Source organism: Acanthochromis polyacanthus, chromosome 12 (assembly GCF_021347895.1).
Source record: "Acanthochromis polyacanthus isolate Apoly-LR-REF ecotype Palm Island chromosome 12, KAUST_Apoly_ChrSc, whole genome shotgun sequence".
Taxonomy (NCBI): Eukaryota; Metazoa; Chordata; class Actinopteri; family Pomacentridae; genus Acanthochromis; species Acanthochromis polyacanthus.
In genome coordinates, this window is record NC_067124.1 from 19,564,608 (window position 1) to 19,573,593 (window position 8,986).

General features: G+C 39.5%; 2 protein-coding genes across 4 annotated transcripts in view; both read left to right on the plus strand.

Moving 5' to 3' along the window:
• Window positions 1-5,637, plus strand: part of arhgef1b (Rho guanine nucleotide exchange factor (GEF) 1b) — a 41,034-nt gene extending 35,397 nt beyond the window's left edge. For 2 of the 3 annotated variants that reach the window (XM_022198013.2, XM_051956983.1), the window contains exons 25-30: window positions 8-60; window positions 171-305; window positions 433-558; window positions 1,135-1,319; window positions 1,793-1,897; window positions 2,279-5,637. In XM_022198013.2, coding sequence (XP_022053705.1) covers window positions 8-60; window positions 171-305; window positions 433-558; window positions 1,135-1,319; window positions 1,793-1,867 — 574 coding nt within the window. In that variant the 3' untranslated portion in view covers window positions 1,868-1,897; window positions 2,279-5,637. The remainder of the gene's footprint in view (window positions 1-7; window positions 61-170; window positions 306-432; window positions 559-1,134; window positions 1,320-1,792; window positions 1,898-2,278) is intronic. The other variant, XM_022198014.2, reaches the window with a different exon arrangement.
• Window positions 5,638-5,755: 118 nt separating this feature from the next.
• cd79a (CD79a molecule, immunoglobulin-associated alpha) lies at window positions 5,756-8,818 on the plus strand. The gene is made up of 5 exons (XM_022198039.2): window positions 5,756-6,122; window positions 6,578-6,892; window positions 7,590-7,705; window positions 7,945-8,007; window positions 8,197-8,818. Exons 1-5 carry the CDS (start codon window positions 6,083-6,085, stop codon window positions 8,320-8,322), a joined length of 660 nt encoding a protein of 219 aa, XP_022053731.1. The 5' UTR covers window positions 5,756-6,082; the 3' UTR covers window positions 8,323-8,818.
• Window positions 8,819-8,986: the final 168 nt, after the last annotated feature.

The window sequence follows — 8,986 nt, forward strand, 5'->3', positions numbered from 1 at the left end:
CCGTCAGGCTACACCCTCCTGTGAGCCTGACTGAGAATGGAAGTTTGAAAAACAGCACTGGTGAGGCCGCAGCGCTTTGTTAGCTTAGCACTTAATAAATAGAAAAAATTTACCAACGTTACACATTTCTGAATGTATGATCCAGAGTTAAGCCTGGTCTCTGTCTGTAGATCGAGACAAGGACAGTTTGAAGTCTCCAGATCCCCGACACAGACTAATTGATTTCCTGTCAGATAAAGGCTTTGACTTGATAGGCCACTCCAACAGCATTCAGGAGAAGTTGGCCAGTCGGGCTTTGGATGAGGGTAAATACGGGTCTTCCTTGTACCTCTATTTGTATATAGACTGTGTTTTTTCTGTCTTTTCCTACTTCAATAGTCGCTCACCTACCTGTCCTTCTAATGAAACCACTTGATCTGTCTCCTGTCGTAGTCATGTCACTGAAAAGACTGTTGATAGGCAGCATCAGTCTATCAGACGACTCAAGGCCTGATGAAGAAAATGAAGAGGAGCAATCAGAGAGGCTCAATCAAGAAACGGATTGCTGTCAGCCAACAGGTTTGTGTTTTATTTCAAGTAATAGTTTTGATATTTTTCAAAAAAAACATCTGTTTGATTTCTTTCAGAGACATAGATGAGGGCCGTAATACCACTAATATTTATAAGCCAAATATGGTACCAGAGCCAACAATCTGTTCGCTTAGCTTAGCATAAAGACTGGAAGCAAGTGTAAAAAAAACAAATCTTTTTTTGTCCTATTAGTCCATGTTGTGTAATGTCAGAAAACCACCTGCATGTGTTGCAACTTCTGAGTTATTAATATGAATAATTTGCAGCTATCAACAGTTTTCATTTACTTCTTCATGGCAGAATTGATTTTCCTCATGTTCATTGCAAAAGTAAAATTAGATGACCTATTTTGCCACGAAGTAAAAATGAACAATAAATGAATTCCTATTCCTTCTCACATAACAAAATAGTTATTAAATACAGTCAGCCTTATTTTGGAGTCACATTGTGTCAGCGAGTTTGCACCGTCAAAGGATTTTCTACTGCTAATCATTTTTACATTTAATGCAACCTGCTAACACAGCTGACCGCAAACACATCCAAACTGAGTCTCTCTTTCCACAGAGGAAAATCCAACCAGAGACAGCGAGGCTGAAGCGGTAAACGTCAACACGTGTAACAAAGAAGGTGAAGAGACGAAAGGAGATGAAGAGAAGAGCATCAGTGCTCCCCTGGTTTTATCCCAGGAGAGAATGGAGGAAGTGAGCAGGAGGCTGCAGAGCCTGGAGAAACAACTAGAGAGACTACAGGTGAACACAGAGTTGAATGGATAAGAACGTAGAGAAAAATCTCTGAGCAGCGAGCAGGTAGTATGACAAGGTCAGATGAAGATGTGAGACATAACAAAAGATGGGAGCTGACTGGAAAGAGGCACAGAGTTTGGCATCAAGGATTGCAGCGAGGATAACTTAAGTAAGGAGGGAGTGGTGGACAAATGGGGCCAAATGGCACAAAAGAGAAACTAGAGAATAGAAAACCATTTAACCACTGCTGTTATTGCTTCGCTCAAAATTGCCTTGTGAAATTGGACTTCTGTAAAAATGGCTATTATGTCCAGCGCTTGCAATGGGATGTGTCAGAAAAACAGCGAGGGAGACGAAGAGAGGATGTTAAGAGGAGGTGTGTGTGTGTGTGTGTGCGTGCGTGTGCGTGCGCGTGCGTGCGTGCGTGCGTGCGTGCACGTTCTCAATTCCTAAGGTGATATTGATTTTGTGTGTTGCAGAATGTAGAAGAGGAGCACCACAGGCTGCAGGAGGCTCTTTCCGAGTTCTCGCTGGAACGGGGTAACTTCCAGTAAGACACCATCACTCCACCTGCTGGCCACTAGGTGAGAAGACTCGACTAGGTATTTATGGTGTGTTTAAACTACCGGTGAGAGAGCAACAGGCTAAGTCATTTTGAATGGAAGTCAGCCATATGAAGCTACAGACTGGTGTAATAAAACTGTATTAACTGTTATTAGTGAACGTTATCTGTGAAGCCCTTTTTAATGGGAAAAGTCAGCGCTATAAAAAAAACAGGACTATGAATTCAACAAAATCAGACTTAAGGTTGAAATAGATATAAATACTCAACAATAAAAAAACAATAAATAAGAGACAATGAAGGGGTGGGGCATAAATCCTCCATTCTGTCTGGGATTTGTTACCTCGTTATTGTCTTTCTTTGTTGTTATTTAACAACAACCTTTTCCTTGTCTTCTGTTTAGGATTTTCCTGGTCTTGGTTTGGACTGAGTGACTGTCAGAGGCTTTCCTGGAAATTCCTAAACCGTCATGCGTCTTGCCTCGACCGCTGCTGCGTTATTTGTTTGTATCGAGGCTGTTTTGCAGCCAAGAAGGAAGCTTTCTGCGAGAAGGGAGGGCTTCCAGCACCGTGGAGTGATTCAGTGATGGGAAAATGGGAGGTGTGCACACTTGTATGTGTGAGTGTTTCTTTGCGTGCATGCTTGATAGCTATATAAAGAAGAAGAAAAAAAGAGACATCCTGTTTTTTTAATGGGAGGCCATTTTTGCAGAGAGGTGCCACAAGAAATGAAGCAATATTTTTGCTGTGAGAGAGATGCTGCCTAACAAAATGTAGTGATTTCAATTTGCCGTAACACACATACGCACACCAGAGACATGCAGGCTGGGAAATAATTTATGTCAATGCCAAGAATAGATGTAAAATATAGGAGAAAGCCTTGAACCGCCAATGTAGCATAAGATGATGTATTGAAATACTACTGCTGATATATAGTGTTATTTCTAATCTATGCCAAAGTACAACAGAGATGCACTTTTTTTTCTGAACAAAACAAGTTGAACACACACTGTTTTGCAAAATTTCTAATTTGTACTCTCTTCAGTATAGTTCTTGAACAATTGGGCTTCATATAGAGGGCCCTCATTATTGAAAAGATGCATGCAAGACAGTGTGTGTATGTGTGTTACAAAGTTTTTAATTAAGGACATGTATGTTTGGAGGGTTCTTACTGTAATTAGGTCGCATAAAACATTTATAAATAGGGGAACTATAGGTAGTCACATTGTTAATAATGAAAACTTGTTTGTATGTACCGCTTTTATTTATTCCTCTGAGTCTTGTCAGGTCAGTGAGTTGCCTCATCCGAGTAAAGCTGTTACAACACTGGGCCAAAATGAAATGGCAACGTACGAGAGTCGGACACGACAAAAGGAAGCAAACCTGAAATGTGTAAAACGGATCAAGGCAGAGAGCGAAAAAGAGACATGGAGGTGTAGTTTAGATAGCTTTAGTTTGACGGTCATGAGGAAATGTGTGGAAAACAGGACGTTAGGATTTGCACTCTCTGTACTCAAGTAGACACACACACACACAAATACACACACATCTACAAACACACAGAGCTTAGAACAGGTGGGCTCACAAATGCCAGCATCATTTCTGCAGCTTCCCTTTGGGAGGGTTCATAGCTCCTGATCCAAAACACAGACTTGAGATGAGGTAATAAATTGTATTATATGACATTGGACACATATGTGTATTAGTAAAAAAAAAAATCTATTATTCCCTGTTAGCAATATTTGTATCAAAATTGAGTTGTCTTTGCATTTTATTGAGCAGTTGATTGTAATTATAGGTATTGTGATATAATTTCAAACTAGTGGCATAACTCTGGCTGTGCACACGGGACCAAAGACGAAGTAAAGCACCATTAGATCCTCATTCAAGCTGATTTTTTTAATGACATGCTTCATGTTTATAGTACTATGTCACAAAAGGAGTGGTGGCTCAGTAGTGCAGCTGGCAGTCAGCAGCTGCTTTTCCTCTCCCCAAACTTGTTGCAACTTACTTAAAGGGGCTTTTAGGAGCACATACGTGAATGAAGCAGTGGTTGTCGATACAGAGTTACAGAGTTTTTTTTTTTTCCTGAGAATGTAAATTAAATACCAAGATAAGGACTGTTGCACTGTTGAAGTCATATGACCAAATCCAGACAGAATCTGTAGATTTCTCGCCTGCATTTCAGTGACGCTCAACAGCAAACCAGTGAATGAGAGCGTTGTCTTCGAAATCTGTTTGGGTCACTGACTAAAAGCTGGTGTGACTGCCGCAAGCTGTACTGTACCGTACCGCATAGAGGACTGGAGATCAAACACTGCTAACATTTCTGGTACCGAGCTGATCCTTCTGTAGAAAACAGAGTGTGGCAACAAGAAAATGAAGCCAGGCAAGGATACAGAGCATCTGTCGAAAATTTAGAGGAAGGAAAGCTGCCGCCTCATTCCAATAATGTTGCTATCGCCAACACTGTAATCATGATCACTTCCTGATATGCATTCTCATCGTTGTTGCCACAACAACAAATGCTGCCTTTGCGCCTACTGAACCTCAGTAGGTTAACTCAATCTAGCTACTTGAGTGTCACAGTTTGCAAAATTATAGAAGCTTGTGTTTGAACATTACTGCCATCTCTCCCCATGTCTTCCTCTTTAAAACTGCATGAATTACATGAATGTTAGCTTGAAGGAAAAAACAGCTATAAAAGTATGACTCTCCGACCCCACGTGTTTATTAAGCCTGTTAGCTAACACGCTCACTTCACTTGATAGCGTAATCATCTTTTCATACTGTACTTCTTTTTTTTTGTTTCACGTCACATGTTGTGTATTTAATTTGCTTTGCTTAAGAGGTTTGGGATGGTTTTCAGTAGTTTCCCCCATTATTTTTCAAAGAAACTTATGTCATTATGTGCTATGCATTTGCTGTGTTGGTGAGAGACAGGACTTGTCTGTAACTTGTCTGTGCATGAATCGGTCTAACAGTTATGCAAATGTTGTAACCATGACCGATTCCTGTAATGTCAACGTGGCCTGTACTGCGACTATTAAGCTTAGCTATGGGATACGTTTAATTAGACTATCTCAACCAGGGGGGTTTTAGCTGTGTAACATTGGTGGTCAGCAGGTGAAATCCAGTTACCGCCAGCGTACAGTGATGCATTCAGGCTCCACTGGCTGAATGACTACTACAGGCACTTCTCCATCTCTTTCCTTCAGCTACTTTTCCTCATGTATTCTATTTACGGAATGTATAGAAAATGTATTTATAGAGTGGTGCCTTGTTCTGATGATAAAGCTGTTTTCTTCATAAAGGGCTCTTAGGTCAAACACAATCACTGTTGTTTTGGTGGACTGTTTTTCACTGGGGAGACATACTGACCAAATATCTAATAAGCAATGAGAGATTATCCCAGGATTCTGATCAGGTGTTTTCACAGTTGAGGCTGTGGTTGTATGTCATCTTGGTGTGAATACTCTTTTTTTTTTTTTTTTTTGTCCCTTTCCATTACATCAGCAAGATTTGTGCCCTCTTCCAACTCAGCCAGCCAGTCCATTGCGTAGAAACGCTCCTTGTCATACTTGCATTTGCCTTTTTGTCTATCTATAAACAGTGAATATACAAGAACTATACTGTGTATTTGAGTTTTAATTTTTATTGTGTAAGAGGTTCTTTAATGATGTATACCTAAGGAAAATTTTGGTACGTTCTGTTTTTTTTAAGTCTTCTTTCTTTCTTTTTTTTAATAAACTGGGGAAATAACTACCTGTTTGGTCATTTTGTAGTAAGCAGTCAGTTACAATTTTATACAAATTCATGAGCTAATTGTTCAGGGACAGTTGGGCCTGACTTGCCGTGGGAGCCCATAACAATAAACCAAAGATACTCAGTATATGTCCATTCACTGGACCATATATCAGTACTATTCTATCTCAATTGTAAAATGTACAGTGTGTATGTAAAGAAGACACATATATCATCCAAAAGAAATTCTATACTGAATCTGCTGTTTGCTTTTTTAAAATGTGTTCACATGCAGTGCCTATGCAAATGTGGGGTGGTCCGTTTTCATTCAAGCATAAATCCTGACAGAGAAAAACAAGACACCAGGGTGACTGCAAAGGAGGAAGCTGGATCATTGAGTGTAGAGTTTTACTTGAATTATTTCAACAATTCTCATTTTTGGATTGAATATTTGTGGGGGAAAAATGAGAATAGCGGTAATCGTCGTCCTCTGCAGTTTGGCAGGTGAGTACAATTACAGTTTTTGAGCACTAAAATTTCTGAAATACATTCATTTGGTGAACATGTTACATTTATTTTCATTATAGCTCAGAGATTTAAAGAGTTGCAATTATGTTCTGGGTTTTAGGACAATTAGGGCTTTCTACATGTCGGTCCAGTATATGTATGTGCTCTATATAGCATTTTACTTTTAGCTCCTTTGAGGCCTGCTCCAGTGAACCACATTTCCTGTCAAGAACAGATGGCCATGCTATCATGTTGAATTTTTTGCTCTGTTGGTTTTGGTTCATTATGTTGTAAATCTACAGCTCATTTACTTTATTGTTGTTATTAAACATTTACTTCCTTATTCTATATGCCTACTTTATGTTGTGTTATGATAACATTTGCAGTCGCAGTGAAATAATTTGACAAATGCCAAAAACACCATGTGATATTTGCTGCTTCTCCCACTGTAGGTATTACTCAGGGTGAGGTGACTTTAAAGGCAGACAGACCCTATTTAGAGGTGCGGCACCCTTCCTCTGCTGAATTGAAGTGCTGCTACAAAGGAGCGCCACAGGACCTCATTTGGATCAGACGTGTTAAACCTACCAGACACACCACCGCTGTGGAAACAGTGATTGCTTCGAAGTCTGTGCGTGAAGGAGACCCTGATGTGTGCTGTGGTACCCTAAAGGTTACATTAGTCCAGCTGAATGACTCTGGACTGTACCAGTGTTATTTGAATGACACTAAACTCTTCACTCATGGCACCTACCTTCATGTCTACGGTAAGTCTGAGTGTGTGTGCGCACAGCACAAACCAATCAGATACTGCAGTCGGTATGTGTGTATGTGTGCGCTAAACATATGGTAATAGAGTCAAGCGAGCTTTAAGCACTGCTTACACCTCATAAGCCATAAATCCTGTTAACATTAGTCCATCCAAGAGTTGAGTGAATGGCAGCATTCTTGTATATTGCAACTTGGTTAATGTTTCTATCATCAGGTTGGTCTCATTGAAGGCTGCTGCCCAATCGTTTTAATAGTGCCAAAATTACCTCAAGCTGCAGTCAAATGTGACTAATGTGTAACGGCATTAGCCACTGAAATGCCATTTAGCATCATAATCTCATTAAATAAAGATGGCAGATGTGGAAATGGGAAGCCACAAAACTCTGTGGATTATGTGTGAAATAACTTGCATTAGTTTACAAGAACACCATTACCCTGAACTAACAATACTATCAATTGTACATTATTCTGTTTTTTTTTAAGTAAATAGAACAGTTATATAACGCTTTAGTCATGCAGCAAATCTCACTGTAAGTCTGTTGAGTAATTATTTAGTCTGCTTCCTTTTAAATGCTCCAGGTTCTTTTAAATGTGCAGTTTTGCTACCAAAACAACAAGCATTTACATTCACATACCTAAACGTGCAACTGCTGTTAAGTCTGTTTTCCCTTTGCACCCTTCCTGCATGCTTAGAGCCACTGGACAAGACAATAGACTTCGACGAAAGCACCAAAAACACGATCCTGACCGTTGAGGGAATCCTACTGTTAATGTGTGTTCTGGTGCCTTCCGCCATTCTTCTGTTCAAGGTTGGAAAGTCACATTATTATGCACTGATCTGTCATCAAACCGCCAGACCAGTAGCATAGTTCATTTTCAAACGTTCATAATAAGGCCTGTTTGGCTGCATTATGTAAAACAGTCCTACTTCAGTTGTTCATATCTCATACTGATTCACATGTCTCAAATGTGTATTTTTCATACTGTGTCCTGCCTTTCCCCAGTGGGAAGTTGCACCATTTATCAACTTCTGTTACTCCCCTTACAGTCAAAGACTCTCCATACACTGGAGAAGAAGAAAATGAAGAAGGAAGAGGAAAACATATATCAGGTAGACATTAAATGAGTAACATCTTTCTTCAACTCAAACTCATGTCATGACAAGCAAACTACTTTTCTGAAAGGAGGAACAAAGATATGAATGAACATGCTGTCTTATGTCACTAGTCAATAATTAATATGAATGTACTCAATGAATTTTGTGTTTTCTTGATTTCCTTATTTTTTATGTCACAATCAGGGGCTGAATCTTGATGATTGTTGTACAACATATGATCAGATTGAACGCTCCCAGGCACAGGGTCCATACCAGGATGTGGCCAACATTTTGGGAGAAGGGGATGAAGTCCAGCTCGAGAAACCATGAAAGGAAGTGGAGAAAAGTGTGAAATGTAATTTTTTTTAGCATCTGAAACGTATTGCTTAACTTTGTGCAATCATTTATGATTCAAACAGCCATTGTTCAAATCGCCTTACTACATAGTTATGGCAGTTACCAGGATTTTAGGCCACATAAGTTCTAGTAGCCATGCCACTCATTTTATTCATTTAAAAACAGCTACGTGTGTGTTGTCTTTTCCTTGGCATTAAATTGATACATTTAAGGAGAAAGAATATGAAATGCTTGTCAGATGGTTAACAGTCTGAAAAATACTCAAGACATGCTAGTTGCTGAGGAATTTGTGTACAGATTAAGAACTCCTTAACAGCTTCAGAGTGACCATTGAGGTAAGATCATTTTGTTATCAGCTTTAATGTTTATATAAACCTCTGTAAAATGAACTATTTGCATTATACTGTAACTTATGACAATTACTTGCCTTCTAATGCTTCTTTAACTGCTGGAAAAATAAAGAGTGTAAAAAAAATCAACAAATTCCTCTGTTCTGTAATCTGCATGAATGGAATAGGGGCTCACGTTTTCTTTACCAAGTTGTCGAGCCAAGTAAACAGGGCGGGTCATTCAACTGTTGAGCGTCATGATTGGCTAAAAGACCTCAAACGCAGTCTTTCATTGGCTGTATTTTTTG

Excerpts from the sequence above, each read along its gene's own strand:
- cd79a (XM_022198039.2), top strand. The coding sequence starts at position 6,083 with ATGAGAATAGCGGTAATCGTCGTCCTCTGCAGTTTGGCAG. Across the intron at positions 6,123-6,577 it reads CGTCCTCTGCAGTTTGGCAG|GTATTACTCAGGGTGAGGTG; the intron begins GTGAGTACAATT and ends CTCCCACTGTAG. Across the intron at positions 8,008-8,196 it reads AAGAGGAAAACATATATCAG|GGGCTGAATCTTGATGATTG; the intron begins GTAGACATTAAA and ends TGTCACAATCAG.